Source organism: Leguminivora glycinivorella, chromosome Z, assembly GCF_023078275.1.
Source record: "Leguminivora glycinivorella isolate SPB_JAAS2020 chromosome Z, LegGlyc_1.1, whole genome shotgun sequence".
NCBI lineage: Eukaryota > Metazoa > Arthropoda > Insecta > Lepidoptera > Tortricidae > Leguminivora > Leguminivora glycinivorella.
The window spans coordinates 54,451,169-54,469,112 of NC_062998.1; the positions used below are offsets into that span (position 1 = coordinate 54,451,169).

Here is a 17,944-nt window from a genome sequence, read left to right on the forward strand (position 1 = left end):
TGACCACTTAAGCATTAATGTTACCGTTAAAATACTCAAACAAGGATTATCAAATAAGCATATTTTGAAGAGAAATTTTACGAATTCTAGTATATATAACTTTGTAAATAACCTTGGGAATCACATTTGTGATAAATGTATATGTCCTAGCAAAAAAATAGAACTAGTTATTAACGTATTAAAACATTACTTTAATATTTGTTTCCCGCTCAGGAAAACGTTGATAAAAAACAAAGTAGCATTACCATGACTTTTTTGAGTTAAAAAATACGTTACGTTTTCAGTGAGAGTTACGGAAAATGTATGGAAAAACTGAACAGCGCTCCAAGCGGAAACGCTCATGTACTAAAATTTTCATCGGAGTTTTCAATACGTTCCTAACTTTACAGCTAAGGCGCTCTCTTTCTGATTGTATGAAGTCAATAGAACCAGAACTATTTGACAGTCTCTAGTGAAAACTCAATACTTTACGTGAGTAATCTATTAAAATCTATGCAGACTTATCGTGGGACGATACTATATATAGGTACCACGGAAGTATCTAGGTACAGTCACCACCTGATATATAGGGGCGAGCAGTGTTCACAAATACCAGAACACGCACTTTAATGTAACAGAGGCGCGTGTCGATATTTGTGGGCACCTCGCCCGCCCAGATGTATCTGTAACGACTGTACAAGTGAATTCATCATCAAATCTTACGTAAAACGAACCTACGACGTAAGCCAACAATAGAAAATAACGCAAACCAAAAAGGCATTATCGGCGTATTGTTTAACACCAGGTGCAGTCCACACATGACTCCCGATGGCGTTAGTCGCGTTGCTTCTCCTACACGTTGGGATTACTATAGCCATAAACTGCAGCAGAGCCAAGGCGCCCTTCGAGCTAGGGGAATGGAACGGCCACCTGGAGCACCTGGACGCGGCAACTATAGAGAACAACCCGGTTACTGCTGCGGAAGGCCAGTTCTATGTTTACGAGAACACATTCCCGAGACACACCATCAAATACCTTCAAGTAGATAACTTAGCTCAGAAGACCTGCGGAGCTGTGGCCACTTTGAAGAGGGGAGGGTTGAACACATCCTCGCTTCTACTAATTCTTCACGCGGAGTCCAGCCAGGAGATACGGTCTGTGGTGGACGTGTGGGGGGTGCCGAAGATGGTCCCGCGGAAGAGGAATGTGAAGCCGCTGGAGCGAGAGGGGGACTTGAAGAACATGCAGTCCAAATACTTGTTTATGAAGGCGCGGGCTCTCAACCATAATTCTTGGAGCGATTCGCCGTCGGATACTGAGACTGAGTCAAACATTTAGTTGTAGTGTTTTTTAACAGGTACTGCTTACTGTTTTTTTGTCAAATCTTATATAAGCCACTTTTGTAAATTTTGCTTTGAGTTTTATTTGCTGAAACGGCCCATTTGAAAAATTAAAAGATTATAAATCCATAATTCCAACTGTATAGGGTAAACTCGCCTCATTCGGTGACACGCCTAATTCGGTGAAACAACCAAAAATCGTCTTTCGGAATACTGCTTCAAAGATTGTATCACCGAATTAGGTGTGTCACCGAATGAGGCGAGTTTACCCTAACTCCTTTGGAGGTTTTCCTAGAAAAAATACAGTTGCTACGTTTTTTCTAAAATAGAACGAGTAGACCTGATTCCTCAGATCCTTATGGTATTTTTGGTTTCGATGGGCACAGAATCACCAGCTGCTTCAATCCTTAGTCCGTTTTCACATTATCCGATCCGACATTGGATGTCGGAAGGATTTTAATGGAAAAAAATTCAAGATGGTGCTTGTAATGTATGGGATATCGGTCCTACATCCGATATCGGATCGGATAATGTGAAAACGCACTTACCTACAGTAAAAATAATGTGTTCCAAAAAAATTTATGAAACAACGCGAGCACACAAGTGAAAAAAACTTCTAAACTAATAATATGTGACGAAATGCGGAATGCTGTCGATTCAGAGTAGAAAGAGTCCCAAAACCACTAGGATTTGTGTTGTGATTATCAAGTTTTGTATATTTTTCTGAATAGGTACGCCTTAGGCCGTTTTCACATTATCCGATCCGATATCGGATGTAGGACCGATATTCCATATATTTTACGCCGCCATCTTTGATTTTTGCCTTTGAAATCCTACATCCGATATCGAATCGGATAATGTGAAAACGCACTAAGGTTACTGAACCGTAGACTACACTAGAACTAGCTGGCCATTCACGTCATAAAGGCCAATCTGTTAAAACTCAACATTTTTTTATTAGAAACAAATGTAATAAAATGCAGTTAGGATTTTGACGCAGTGACAATGAAATATAAAAATACAGAGGAAAAACAATAGTTCATTAAGCAACACGGAGCGATTTAGGTAATGTCTCGAGTTTGCAATATTCTTATACCCCCAAATTACAAACAATGTTTTTCATCACACTTGCAGTATAAAAAATATAAAAGAAAATAGTTGTGTAGGTGCTAGAAATTTTATACCTAACTCCCTAGGGAGAACGATATTTTTATAACTCCCGCTGCGCCTACGTACAGTCACTGGCATAAGTGATGATTTCTGTATCTTGTCATATTAACGTCTTGTTTGAAATGTCATAGGAAATTGTCAAACAATTAAAAGCGACAAGGTACAGAAATCAGCACTTCTTTATGCCGTTGACTGTACAATTCCAATTTACTGAAGGAGTGTGATGAAGAATAATAAAACCCGAAAAAAAATTAAATTGTAAAAACTAGGGATGTACCGACTATTGAGTCGGCGCTCGGGTGGCCGATTAGTCGGCCGACTAGTCGGCTAGTCGGCCAAAACATAATTTTCGACTAAATTCACTATTACTATACTACGACTAAATTCACATTCAAATTTTTGAATATCATTTTTATCCCTTCATTCGCGCTTTTCATGTTTTTTTACGGGTTCAAAGGTTCACGCCAATATCAATATAATATATACATTTTCCATTTTTAACAACCGGCTTGGCTTAGTGGGTAGTGATCCTGCCTATGAAATATATAATACTAGGTAGGAAATTTCTTTCTGTGGTGATCACAGATATTTGTTTTGACAAAGAAAGGAATTACGAATAGGCACATAATATTACAACCATAATTTCAGCTGATAATTTACTTTTGTACTGTTTTTCTATCACTAATGAAGTGCCGCCTAATCGGCCTTTTTTGCCGACTAGTCGCCGACTAATCGCCGACTAGAAATTTGGCCGGATAGTCGGCTTTCCCGACTAGTCGGTACATCCCTAGTAAAAACGTATGTTATTTATAATCTTCTAGCAAAAACCTAGTCAGAAACCGTCCAAAAATTTATATAACCGGTTTTTCACCTGACATTTTGTAATTATTATAAGTACCTATTGTAAATCAATAACGAAGGAAAATTTTCCCTATATTTCGTGATAAGATTTTGTTCAATAATGCGTCCTTCGATTGAAACTGCGATTGACTTTTATTTCATTGAACGTGCTAGTAAGTTTTACTAGGATTAGTCTTTAACACACGGCGATTTTTTAAAATACAATGACGACAAACAAGCATATGACCCGCCTGATTGTAAGCAGCCTATGTACCGCTGTATACGCCTCCCACTTCCGTTTGAGCTATGATTGTACGTTACTGGACTTTCACGATTATTTATTACACATATTAACTTTTAAAACGGGACTTCGCGGAGTTACATCCCTAGTGCGCCAACAGTTCAAGTTGATAAACAAGACCAAACAGTGCGGGTAGTTCGAACAGTGCGTGGAGGACTCCACGCGGAAGAAGTGAAACTTCCTAACATAACCTCAAAAACATTTTGTCAAGTGACCATCACGTATTCGCGTTTAGTTGCGTCTATCTAAATGTAATACACACACATTCCAACTTTCCAACCAACCATTCCACACCATTCAAATCCATTCTCTTCTGTCACTGACCGAGTGAATAATTAAGTGAATGAATAGAATGAGTGAGTCGCTTTGAGTGCAACGACACTGACAGAATGGTACGCGCTGAGTGATCGGCATTTCGCGCAACCATACGCAACGTAACAATGACTGAGTGTTACGCGCTGTCAGGTGTTGATGTCACTACAAGCCAGTCTTCTCCGAGACCACGGGGACAACGCCGTCCCTGAAACGCTGGAGGTCAGTTTAAAATGTAATTAGTACGCGATTTAAAAGTTATTACCTATTGATTGTATGTCTTATATGTATATCGGACAATGGCAGTTCAATTTAATGGGGCGTAGTACAGTACGGCGGATAAATGTTTAGAGGTTTAGTGGCTGACTACCACGTGCTGTCTGTTCCTCGGGTTTCGGCAGAAGTTGGGACAGTCTTCCTGAGGCGAGATGTGAGTCAGCATTTTCTTCTGGGGCGGTTTTTCCGGGCTCCTGTGGACAACGAGTTATTTATTCTATTTAAAGATCAATACGGGCAAGTATGTCACAAGGAGAAGTGTGTCTGGCCTTTAAATTTGGCCTGTTCAAACCTATAGTCAGTGCTGAAAGTTCATACTTTTACCTTAATCGTGAGTGGCAAGTAGCAAAAGTATATATAAGTACTTTAAACTCGCAAAACACCTGTGACAATGAGTAAAAAGGTTGAATCATGAAGACGCTAACGCGTCGTTATCGTCACTGAACGCATGCGTACGCATATTTACTAACGACCGATTTTTGGCCGGCTAGAACCGATTCCATGTCGATAGGTTTGGGGAAACCTTTATTCAGTAATGTCAAAAAAGTTTCACAAACTGAAACCTTACTTAGACATTTCCTTCATCCAATCAAAAGCTTCGAAGAAGAGATCGCACAGGTGCATAGCGATCCTGGCAAGAATGGTCAGAAACACCACAAAGTTGGTCACGAAGAAACAGAACAGCAGCACGAAGTCTTTCACGATGGTTTGAACGCAAGTCTGGTCCGTCAGCGTTCGGTATGGGATGTATCTGAATAACGAATAAAAATACTATACTAATATGTAGATAAGGACTATGAAAGGTAGCATTTTGTGATCATAAAAGCAGTGAGCCCTCTATACTCGACATACTTGTACTATTATAAGCATCTGTGGCTTTACCTCAAGTTGTACGCTGCACAGTTATCATAGAAACTCTCCAATGCTCTGGTAAGCAGCTTCTTCCTAGGAGTGATCTGTTCCCCTTTCGGACCCAAGAGGCAACAGCGGCACGGCTTAACGCCCAACTGTGTTCCCATTTTAACCTTCGAATACTGGAAAAACTTAACTTATTCTAGACGAGTAATTTGCAGTTTCTATTTCATGGTATAAAAGGGAACATGTAAATAAAAAATATTGATTGTTTATCTTTTGGTTGACGTTTGTTGCAGAACTACGGCAATGGCAGAACAATGTGAACTCCTTTCTTGAAATAAGGAGGATATATGCTTATTGTAAATGAACTTAAAAGCAAAGTATTATATTCCACTGAAAAATAACATCTGAGGGCACAGGAGGCAAGCGAAACTATTACAGAAAACGGAAATATTGGGACAAGTGTAATAATTAAAAGCTTTATTTCATACTTATTTAGTTTAACTTGACGAAGTATGAAGGTGTTATTTTACATGTTGTCTTTGATTTCCATTTTAAAATAAAGTTTCTATCAGCAAAACGTCAATATCCGTCATTACACCATCAAAATCACCATGAATCCGTAAAAATGTGTTTTTTAAATAGAAATGTAGTGAAATAGCAGAAATGTCCTTTCGGCACCACTGGACGCGCTGGGCTGCTGGGGGCACAGCTCTTCGCCGTTGGTGGTGACTCCACGAGAAACACAACTGTCTGGCATGCAGCATATCCTTTGGAACGGATTTTAAGTGATTCCTGAAAAAGGTTTGGATTGGATGTATAATTTTTCATCATTTTATGATAATTGGTTGGTTGAAATACAAGCGAAGAGATATCGCCCACGCCGCTGCCCAAAGTTCAAGATACAAATATGTGCTTAATGTTGAATAATTTCTTTTGATTGGTCTTCAAAAAAGAAAAACTAGCAACACCTCGATTCCTGACTGCTGCAGTTGTCCTTATACACATTTTAAGGTTCCGTCTTCTTTTCGTGATGATGCTCCTTTTTTCATACAATAGATGCCTAATAGGCAGCAGCGTCCCTCAGATCTAGTTCCGAGCAGTGCTGCGTTGCGCTGTTTTTTTTTTTTAACTGAAGGGCCTATAAAATATATAATTCAGCCTATATCCCACTGCTGGGCACTGACCTCCTCTCACGAGTGAGAGGGGCTCGGGCTAATGTCCCCACCCTAGCCCAATGTGGATTGGGGACACATACAACCTTAAATTTCTTCGAAGATTTTCTCACGATGTTTTTACCGAATGATTAAAATCGTTAAAGCTCCGTGGTGAACGATAGACAACCGGTTTTGTCGCACCGATCAGAGAAAGAGCTAACTGTAGAGCGTCAAGGATTGCAGTTTTAACTACAAGCTCAAAGCCTAACCAATTTTTTTTCGTAACACCTTTCGCAGAAGCGTACCTCGAACCCTGGAAACATGGCCGCGAACCTAGCCAACCGGCTGTACCTGAGTCAGAGCCACCCCGCCCTGGAGTACGACACCTGCGTCACTGAGTCCTCCATGCTTTGCATCCTGGACTCCGATGTCAGCTGCTCCATTAGCTGTCACACGCTGTTCCAAGCTTGTAAGATACTTATCCTCACAGAACTAGATTTAGATAGAAGACACAAGTTCATCTATTTGTACAGGGACCGAGCGTGTCAGATTTTGTACTGAGGTTGTTACTTGCCTGTGATTTTAAATATGTCTCAGGCCCTTGAGTGTTCATAATTTTTGTGTTGTTGCAATTAAATATCACGTAAAGATCCATTTTTAATGTTTTTGTTGACTTCAACTTACAAAAATTGACGCCCGAAAGCTGCAAGCTGCGATTAAAGATGGACTTCTCAGTGGATTTTACTGAGTTCATTTGACACACTGAAGTAGATACGTTTGCTTGATCTATGGTATTGACATCTGTGCTTATTCTTAAGTTGCTCAACCCTTATGGACACCATATCACATGAGATCCATGCTTTGCACTCTGGCCTCTGTTCCAGGTTTAAGTAGCAGCTTTGTAAGATCATTATTATTTTCTAAAGCTGGTTAACCTTTATGGATAGGTACTATATCATATTAGTTCAACAGCAGCGTCACCGAGTCTTCCGTGCTTAGAATTCTAGACTGTCCCAGGCAGCTTTGTAAGAATGTCATCTTTTAGTTGGTCAACCCATGTAGACATCATGTAGGACTTCGACGACAGAGTCACCGAGTATTCCATGATTTCTGTTCCAGGCTCGGCAGCTTTGTATGATCCTCATTAACATTATTTTCTAAAGTTGGTCAACTTTTAAGTTTACCATATCATATGAGTTCGACGTAAAGATCACGCACTCTCTATGCTCAAATCGCCTGGCATGTCCGATCTTCTTCCTATATCTGTGCCTGTATATCAGTAAAAAGGCTGTGGCTACACATTTTGACAATAAATCCTCCTTTACGTCAGATGCCCCGGAAGAGTACGATAACTACATGGGCGCCGCTGAGTCTCCCGGGCGGGTGGTGTCTCAAGCGCAGGTCTCCGTCCAACGGCGCGGCAGCCGCCTGGGCAGCGTCAGCAAGACTGCGCAGGACCTCATCAATGACTACCTGGAGCAAGGTGTGTGCATTCTTCTCCATATAGGCGCTGGTTCCACCAAAAGAGAGTATTTAAGCTATGAGTTTTCGGCGATGAAAACGACAAAAGGTTCATCGCTCGGCCGAATTACTTATAACTCGCTCGCGCTATTATCGCGTCTCTTTTATTTGAACGGGAGCGACTATTTTTTATTCGTTTTTGTCACTGATAGTTCATATTTAACTCACTCGCCTTTTGTGGGACCATTGCAATAGATAGTATACTTGAAGACTGCAAGAAATACGTGGGTGCTGGTGAGTCTACAGAGTCGGGGCGGATGGCGTCTCAGGCACGGCGCGCAGCCGCCTGGGCAGCGTCCGCAAGACTGCGCAGGACCTCATCAACGACTACCTGGAGCAAGGTGTGTACGAGTACATTCTTCTTCACATAGGGACTCTTCATAGAGACGTGTAGGTAAATGTACACTACCGCTCAAAAGTATTTAGGCACTAAGTATTCAAATTCAGGCAATATCGTTAAAATGACAGTTTTAGTTAATAAACAACAAAAAAAAAATATTTTTTCTCAAACATGGTATGAAATATTGATGTTATGTGCCTTATAATTGGCAGCGAAGTATGACGTTGCAGGTGCGGCTAGGACGATTGATAGATAATGGAATTTCATACAAACCTTGCAGGCCAAGGCCGGCAAAGTCCTCTTTTTTAATTTCCAAACACAGATAATTGTGACATAACATCCAGGTATTTAGCCAATTAAAAAAAAAAACTATAAGAGGCTTTATAGACGTGCCGACTGCAACTGGTACGGGCCCTAGACAATATTTGATTTTGGGTGCGTTTTCATACAAAAAAAATTTTTTTCGTTTTTTTTGAATTTTTTTTTAACTTTTTGTTTTTTTATAAGCGTAATCTGGGCGACCGAGCTTCGCTCGGTTCTATTTTAATATATCACGTCTTTAGATAAAAAAAAACTCTTATAAATACAAAAACAAAAAAGAAGACAAAAAACAAAAACTTAAATTCTGGCCGGGATTCGAAACCCTGACACCTACGATCTATCTGCGTACATTAGACCGACCTCGTGCGACTGAGTTAAGCGGAATCGATGCGCGCGCGGCGAAATTAAGGACCATATTTTACGTTTACAAATGCGAAAGAAAAACTCATGAAAACTCGAAAATTCGCGTTTTCCGGGATCTAAGGCTACGCTAGATCGATTTTTCACCCCCGAAAACCCCCACAAAACAAATTTCAGCGAAATCGTTAGAGCGGTTTCCGAGATCGTCGGTATATATAAATAAATAAATAAATAAATATACAAGAATTGCTCGTTTAATAGTATAAGGTACGTGGTATCAAAGGGGAACGAAAATTCGATTGTCCCGGCCTCTGTAGTAATGTACTATTATTTTTAAAAGTAGAATACATACAGAGAAAATAAACAAAATTATAGTAGTAGAAAGTAAACCTGGCACCAATTAGTACTGGCAGCAACAAGATGGCGCTCGCCGCTGCGTTTAGTTTTATCTTTGCGCTGCGTTCACTGTGTCACATGTCCGCGTCGTACAGCTGCGTTCGTAACCAACAAAATGGTCCCGACGGAAGACCAGCGCTGACCCTCGGGTTAGCATTTTATGCTGAGTCGAGACCATTTCGTGGTAACTTATTTGTTTAATTTCTTTTATTTGCTGTTTCTGTTTTCTTACTTGTGTATTTTGTAGTTATCACGAATAAATAATTGATTGATTGATTGATTAGTCGCCTTCCAGATGGCAAAGCATTCTCCTCGAAAAAGTATCCCTTTTTTCTGAGAATACCTCAATTTTAATCAAGTTACCGACTTTGTTGGCACTAAAATGCCTTTCCCCAAACCCCTCCGTGCTCGACCGTAACCATAACACAATTATCAGCCATACACTCTCCAATTCTTCTACGCACATATGCTTTTCTTTACTACCGAAAATCTCGAACTTGGATTCGTCACTAAAAAGCACATTTTTCTATTGTGCTGTTGACCAATTTTTGTGTCAAATGGCCCAATTTAGCCTCTTTGTTTTATTTATAGACCTTGAAAGTGGTAGGACTGCAACGCAGGGTTCAGCCCAGCTTCTACCAAAGACGATCATCGGCTGGAGTTGTCACTTTAGGCCTTCCAGTTCGATCTTTGTTGAGTAAATTAGTGCTAGATGTCGCCAATTTTTTGACTGCGATGGGTCTGTTTGAAAGTCCTCGATGCCGGTAAAAAAAACGCGAAAATACTTACCTGTTATTTGTATAACACCAAATTCAGACGAAAAAGACTCAATGTAAGTAAAACATTTTTTTTTTCACAAAACTATATGTCTTTATACAGTTTAAGTATAACAAAGCCTTTTAATTTAAATCCAATATGAGAAATAACGGCTACCAAAAACGTAATAAAATGTATAAGTTACCAAAACCTCACAAATTTTACTGCTTAGGTGTAAATATTTGTAATTTTTTGTGGTTAACAACTGATATATTGCATTTTCCCAGGCAAGTGTTGATATAATGTCGAAATTCTGCTTAGCAGCAAAAATGGAGCTATATACACTAAATTTATCAGAGTTAAAAGAAATAATGACAGTGCCTAAATAGAAATACTTATGAGCGGTAGTGTATTTTTGGCATGTTGGCTTGGAAAGATGTTTGTGTACTCGACCGTGTACGAATATGAATAATTGATTGTTGCAGAAACCAACCCCAACCGCCTCATCACAGTGTTCCCCAAGAAACCAAAAAAGGTCAACCGAGAGTTGCAATCCCTCAAGGACGCTACCCCTCCTTCAGTAAAGAGCATCAGCGTGCACACACTGGGTCCAAACATTGACTCTAACGAGCCTAAACTCAGTCGCACCATCAGTAAACATACGACTCAAGACAACTCGCCAGTGTCTCGCACCGACCACTTCAGGGCCGAGGCGCGCACGTCTCAAAAGGATGCTTCGAAAAGTCGAGGAGCAGGGAAAGGCAAGGGCGCCGGCAAGGGGGCCCCGCCCCGCCTCCACGCGCACACGTGGGCCTCCAGCTCGCGGCGCAGCGCGACGGATCAGGACGGCTCCAGCGTCGGCCCCTGCTCCTACCTGGACGTGACCGCGGCCGCGCGCTCCCTGGGCGAGGCTCTGGCGGCTAAACTTCAAACCCTCTTGTATTCAGGCGGCCCCAAGCGGAAATGCAATTGTGACTGTGAATGCTCTCATCAGAATGATGATAAATCTAGCCCCGCCCTCTCACAAACTAAACAAGCCAGTGCTACTCATCAAGAAGCTAATGTTAGTCCCAGTAGACCACCCAGCGCTACTAAACAACCCAGTGCTACTAAACAACCCAGTGCTACCAAACAACCCAGCGCTACTAAACAACCCAGTGCTACCAAACAACCCAGTGTTACTAAACAACCCAGTGCCACTAAACAACCCAGTGCCACTAAACAACCCAGTGCCACTAAACAACCCAGTGCCACTAAACAACCCAGTTCTACTCCTACTAAACAAGCGAGTGTTTCCGAGGCTCCTACGGATACACTGTCACCACCCCGTTTGATGCCATCGACTAAAGGGTATTGCACAGGTTCTAATGATTGCAAGGCCAAGACGACAGCGTCTCAAACCCGAGTCGGGAGCTCGGCGACCCTCGTGCTGAAGGGCCCGTGCCTCGGCCCCGACAAGTGCATCAACGAGACCCTCGACCCGAACACAAAATGTCGAGGAGGCTGTCGAGCCAGTATAGAAAGTCAAAGTCTAACTGGAACAATCACCCACTCAAAAGACATGATAAAAGTAGAAATAAAATCCTCCAAAGAAGTAATAAACATGCCCCGAAATAAAGATCCATGTCCAGGGCTCGAAAAATGTATAAAAAAGCCACCTGTAGTACCCAAATGTCCTGGTGGTTGTAAATCCGAGAACTTTGGGTCAGATTCAACAAAACCAGCTACAAAATTAAGAAAATCCGAGAAGTTTGAACAACATTCACCAAAGTCACCTGCACTATCACATCACTCAAAAATGTCATGTCCAGGGATGGCGGAGTGTCGAAAAACAGCACGTTCATTTACAAGACAACCGCCGGCATGCTGCAGTTACAGGGACCTGGAAACGTGTCGACCAGTTGCATCCGAGTGCAAAACGTGTAGAAAAAATGAACCTCCATCACCAAGAAGTCCGGCAATAGTCAAGGACTATTGTCCAGGCTCTAGAAAAAGCGTATGTCCATCACGAGGAAGTACGGGTGGCTGTAGAGTCCAAAACTTTGAATCAAATGTACCTAAACTAGCTCTACCATCACTGTTTTCGAATGATTCATCTCCGGAGTTCGAAAAATGTCGACCAAGAGCATCATCACAGGAAACCAAGTGCTCCGATTGTGAATTACCGCCGCTAACACAAACACCGATTCCGAAACAGTCACGTTCCAAGTTAAAAAAAATAAAAAAAAGTACTATGTGGCTGTAATGATCAAGAAAAACGTGATAATAAAGTCAAAGTAATATGTGAATGTAAAGGTTTCGAATCAGATTCACGATCAGATGCAACATCAATGATTTCAAAAAACTCATATTCGAGTTGCGACAAATGTAAAGCCGCAGCCAAATGTCCGGGTGGTTGTAAAGCCAGGAAACCACCACCCCCAGTTGCACAATGCAGTCCACATCTAGTTCCGGTAAGGGCGCGTTCGAGAGATTCCCAGATGCCATGTCCTCTGTTCAAAACGCCAGAAAATAATGAGGCGTGTCAAGTAAAGGAGTCACAAATTATAGGTCTAAAACTTGCTACGGCCAGGCGTTCATCAGTTGGCTCCCAAACCGAAATGGTGTGTCCAGAAAAATGCAGTGGCAGCTCACCTGACCTATCAATCGATAGACCGGCGTCGTACGGCGGAGCCAACGGCGGGCAGCGATGTCTCAAGGCCGAGACAGTCAAGGTACAATGTTCAACGACTTCGCCGAGTACAGCGTCGCTGTCTTCTTATCGTGCACCATCTCAAGATGCGAGTACTCAAAGCGAAAGAAGAAGTTTTGTAATAGAGATCAGAACGCGGAATATGGCCTGCGGATCGCACTTGCCGAGCCCCGCTTTGTCGATCGCGTCGGCAGGAAGCTGGGAACTTGCAAAATGTAGACTGTCGCCGAAATCTGGAAAGCAAAAGAAATCGAAAACCAAGAACAAAAAGATAGGATCCGACCTCAGTCGGCTCTGTCCTATGAAAAAATCTCAAAGTTGCGGTCCGTGCTGTTCTTATGTGCCGCCTGAGACGTCAACAATAGGCACGAACACGCGGCCCGTAATCATCAACGCCACGCAGGCTTGCGGCGACGACACCATCTATAAAGAAAACAAATGTTTGGCTAGCTGTGCAACAGGTGGCAAATCTGAAAAGTATATTATCGCTAAAATTAAGCACACGCAAAATATGCATTCCATGTCAAAATATAATGTTTTTAGTCTATGTAGTTCGGGACACTCGGTTTCGAAAAAGTCAGTTGATACTAGTACAGCCTGCGACTGTACCTCCACTGGAGCTACACGAAAAAGATCTCGAGAGAAAATCAAGAACACAGATCGGAAGGTCCGCACCAAGGGCGTGGGGCCCGGCCCGGCCTACACGGACTGCACTATCATCCAGGCGCGACGAAGCGACTCCGACTCTGACATTAAAGGATCAGATTCATGCTATGTGATATTCAAAAGAACCAGTGCTGGCGGATTATATCCTATTCGTAATCATGAAGGACAGAAAAAACTTACACCGATAAAATGTTCCTGTGCAGGGAAATCTACTGACAATGTATCGAAAGGACCGGCTCTAAAAGTGTCTCAATCTTATACACGTGGCACCAATACATCGAGCGCAGTCAAAAAATCCGCTTTACGATCATGCTGCAGCTGCACACGAGAAGTACAGACAAACCCCAAGCATTCCAGTCGCAACATTGGCGTCGGGTCGGGTAAATGCTTACGCAAACTGACACTGGACGCGCAGACGAGACCCAAGGAATCCCGGGTGGTGAGCCGCAGCGTGGGCGTCAACACCGCGCACCAGCCCGGCAAGCGGCTGCGCAACGTGGCCACCAATACCTCCGGCAGCGTCGTGGTGCAGGAGCCGGCCGACCCCAAGTGCTGTGCAACAAGAGGGATCCAAATGCCCGAACAGTGTATTATAAGTACTATACATTCTAAATCTAAAGCAGAGAAAGAAAATAAAAAGAAGATATTTACAAACCCAATCAACAAATGCAAAAAAATGTACGAGAAATGTCGCCTTTGTTTTCAACGCCGTGCAGGTAAGTTTGTAGATTATTTATTATACAGATTTATGCACTTAATTATTGTGATCATGCCGTGAAAATACATATACCTACTATTATTTTTACAGGTAGTCCACCAAAGAAAGATCCCAATCCCGAAAGTGATCAACTCGTTTGCCCGGGTAACCCAGATCCACCTAATACGCTTGAAACTCGCCCTCAATCGATTTCACACCAGGAGGAGAACCCAGAACAACAAGAGCTCAGCGAAAGCCTACCAGAGCGACAAAATAGCCCTGTGTTACAACGTGAACAGAAGTCAACCTGCTGCTACAAAATAGGCATACAGCCACCAGGGAGCGGCGAGGAGAGCAGTGATGGCCCAGCGTCCGATTCTGAACTGCTTGAAAACAAGTCACCTCAAGGGAAGCCCTGTACAGAGACAGAACCCGGATGCGAAGCACAGGAAGGCCCCGCACAGTCGTCCCCCTGTGCAAAGAAGTCGCGGGCTGAGACCCCGTGCGGGTACGCACCAGATGCAGATTCACAACCGGAGTGCCCAGCCCTCCCAGCGGGGAACAAGGAGAGCAAGACGTATTACACTAAATGCCGTCGTTCTTTTGGACGCCGTGCAAGTAAGTTTGTGGAATTATAATAGACCCGATAGAGATAGATTGCCCAGACATTTAAGTAAATAAAGCATGAGCTTTAAAACAATCAATCATTTTTTAATTTTATGGAGCCGAGTGAAGGGCACTGCAAGCTTATGCTTATTTCTAGTGTTTATATTATGTACATCACAGTTTTTCTTAAATTTACAAATGTTTTTATGTACATACATAATATTCTCATAAATATATTGACAATGCACTGTCATTATATTAATGTCCTTAAACTTATCTCTAAGTGAGTCTCTATGGTTCATTTTGTATATTGCTCGAATAGCCCTCTTCTGCAGAACAAATATGGTATTTATCTCTGAAGCACTGCCCCATAGTAAAATACCATATGACATAATGCTGTGAAAGTAACTAAAATAAACTAATCGAGCTGTTTCCACGTCTGTTAACTGACGGATCTTGCTCACTGCAAATGCTGCAGAGCTCAGTCTATTCGAGAGGGTAGCAATATGGGGACCCCACTGAAGTTTAGAATCTAAAGTTATGCCAAGAAAAACTGTACTATCTACCAGTTCCAATTCCTCATCCTTCACAACGACACTTGCTTGTTCATTTTTAGCATTACTCGTTACAAACTTAATACATTTAGTCTTTTTCTCATTTAACAATAAGTTATTAACACTAAACCAATTAACTACTTCGGAAATAGCATTGTTTACATTTTCACAAGTTTGTTGCTGACGTTTGACTTTGAAAATAAGGGAAGTATCATCTGCAAACAATACTATATCATGGTGGGTCTTTACAAGATATGGCAGGTCATTAATGTAGATAAGGAACAGGAAAGACCCCAATATTGATCCCTGCGGTACACCCATAGAGACTAGTGACCCCGGTGAGCGCTGTCCATTCACGTCGACCCTTTGTATTCTATCGTGTAAGTAAGATTTGACTAAATTCAGTGCCGATCCTCGCACTCCATAGTAGTGCAATTTCCTGATCAGTGTTTCATGACAGACGCAATCGAAAGCCTTAGATAAATCACAGAAGATACCCAAGGCATCCTGTGACTCCTCCCAGGCATCGAAAATCTGTTTGATTAGCTCAGCACCAGCGTCGGTTGTTGAGCGACCCCGTGTAAAACCAAATTGTTTATTGTGCATTAGATTATTGATGTTAAAATGTTGCAATAGCTGAAATAACACTAACTTTTCAAAAATTTTGCTGAATGTCGGTAACACTGATATCGGTCTAAAATTAGTGGGGTCGGATGTGCTACCAGATTTAAATAATGGAATGACTTTACTGTGTTTCATAAGATCAGGAAACTCACCACAATCAACACTGTTATTAAAAATAACTACCAAGTCAGGCGCTACAATTTCTATTAAAGATTTAACACCATGGACAGAGACTCCCCAGAGGTCACAAGTTTTTTTAACATTAATTGATTGAAATGCCTTAATTATATCTGAGGTACTAACATGTTCAAATACAAGGTCTCTACTACATTCTGTGACATTATCTTCTAACAATGTAACGGCAGATGCGGGTGATGAATTTAAGTGCCTAGTTGTGGAAACTGGTATATCAGTGAAGAACTTTTCAAATTCTGTTGCTACTTCTAAATTGGAATCTACAATTTTGCCATCAATTTTTAATTTCAGTTCATTTGTTCTTTGCTTTGACCGACCAGTCTCCACGTTAATTACTTTCCACGTTGCTTTAATTATATCGGAACTACTTTTAATTTTCTTGCTTAAATAATTACGTTTAGCGGTATGACAATCTAATTTAAACTGTTTCGAAAATTGTTTGACATGTTCTTTAAATTCATCACTCGTATTAAACCGCCGTTCCTCATACAAGGCATACAATGCACGTCTTCGTTGATGTAACTCTGCAGTTGCCCACTCACTAAAAACTGATGCATCACTACTAAATTACCATTTAATGGCCTTTAGAAGTGTAACTTATTACTTAGGTATTTATATAGGTTCTTTTAATTGTCCTCGCGCGCGTGTCCTCTACGCGCGCGAGGTTAGGTGGTTAGATGGAAAAAGAAGACGAGCAGATCGCGCTCCTGGCTTTTGAAGTGTGTTGAAAAACGTTCTATGAAACACGAGGGAGCGAGAAAGTTATTCTTTTCTCGCTCCCACTTTCAGGTGCGTTAGGCCATTTTCACATTATCCGATCCGATATCGGATGTCGGACCGACATCCTACATCCGATAAACGCTTCCGATAGTGTCGGATGTCGGTCCGATAAAATGCATTGTTCCAAATCAATGAAGTATGATTTTGTATCAAAAAATATTAGAAAAATGTTTTATATTTAATAATTATAAGCACTATATCCTAAATATTATATTGTAAAATTAAAATAACGAGCATAAAAAATACTCTGAGTGTCAGGCAAAATAAATAATTTTACATTCAACTATATCTACTAAAAGATGAAAAAACTAGTATCCGCAATTCGGACCGATGCATTACAACCTTCTTTTTTCCATGGAAATTGTCAACTATTTTGAATTTCGATCATTAGCAGCTGTTTAATAGACGCCATTTTTATTCAACTATATCTACTAAAAGATGAAAAAACTAGTATCCGCAATTCGGACCGATGCATTACAACCTTCTTTTTTCCATGGAAATTGTCAACTATTTTGAATTTCGATCATTAGCAGCTGTTTAATAGACGCCATTTTTGTCACGCATACTACTACAAACGTATACATACATTATATACGCACACAAACAAATACTCGTATTATCGGCCGACAACTGGCGGGGGGTCCGGCATGCCAAAAAATGTCGGAAGCGTCCTGCCGATATCGGCAGTTCGATGGTGCCTCAGACAAAAACTGTTGTAGGAAAGTGCCATCGGCATTAAATCCGCAATTTTCGCGTTTTATATCGTTTTTTAGTAATAGTGATCTATTAAATACATAAATGAAGACCTGGAACTCCTGGAAGCGCATAAATCTTACATTACATCCTTCCTACATCCGATATCGGATCGGATAATGTGAAAACGGCCTTACGGTTATGTGTTAGCATTAGCACTATTAACAAAGATTTCCACAAATAAGATACAAATGATACGCGACACCCAGTGTTAAAATTTGCCGCCTTTTTTGAGAGATAACATTTGGTTGCCCATCTGTATTTAAGTACTTATTATGCCTTTTCCGCAATGAAAATTTTTGACGTAAAGCCACATATTGCATTATGTTACCAAGTGTACTATTTATTATGCATCTATTGTTGTGATCATGTTATGAAAGTATGTAAATTACAATTCTTCTTTATTACAGATAAGTCATCCGACAAGAGTAGATCTAAAAAGGATTCCATTAG

At 41.3% G+C, this 17,944-nt stretch overlaps 3 protein-coding genes across 4 annotated transcripts in view; 2 read left to right on the forward strand and 1 right to left on the reverse strand.

Moving 5' to 3' along the window:
* Window positions 1–1,361, forward strand: part of LOC125241309 — a 54,579-nt gene extending 53,218 nt beyond the window's left edge. For both annotated transcript variants that reach the window (XM_048149719.1, XM_048149720.1), the window contains exon 2: window positions 785–1,361. In XM_048149719.1, the coding sequence (XP_048005676.1) occupies window positions 808–1,317 (510 nt within the window). In that variant the 5' untranslated portion in view covers window positions 785–807 and the 3' untranslated portion in view covers window positions 1,318–1,361. The remainder of the gene's footprint in view (window positions 1–784) is intronic.
* The window catches only part of LOC125241310, a 95,247-nt gene that overhangs the window by 58,559 nt on the left and 18,744 nt on the right, over window positions 1–17,944 (forward strand). The gene's annotated exons all lie outside the window — the stretch shown is intronic.
* LOC125240524 lies at window positions 4,268–5,237 on the reverse strand. The gene is made up of 3 exons (XM_048148417.1): window positions 5,101–5,237; window positions 4,787–4,969; window positions 4,268–4,412 (listed from the first exon to the last, which is right to left on the reverse strand). Exons 1-3 carry the CDS (start codon window positions 5,235–5,237, stop codon window positions 4,298–4,300), a joined length of 435 nt encoding a protein of 144 aa, XP_048004374.1. The 3' UTR covers window positions 4,268–4,297.

Excerpts from the sequence above, each read along its gene's own strand:
- LOC125240524 (XM_048148417.1), bottom strand. The coding sequence starts at position 5,237 with ATGGGAACACAGTTGGGCGTTAAGCCGTGCCGCTGTTGCCTCTTGGGT. Across the intron at positions 4,970-5,100 it reads TGTGCAGCGTACAACTTGAG|ATACATCCCATACCGAACGC; the intron begins GTAAAGCCACAG and ends TTCGTTATTCAG. Across the intron at positions 4,413-4,786 it reads TGGATGAAGGAAATGTCTAA|GAGCCCGGAAAAACCGCCCC; the intron begins GTAAGGTTTCAG and ends CGTTGTCCACAG.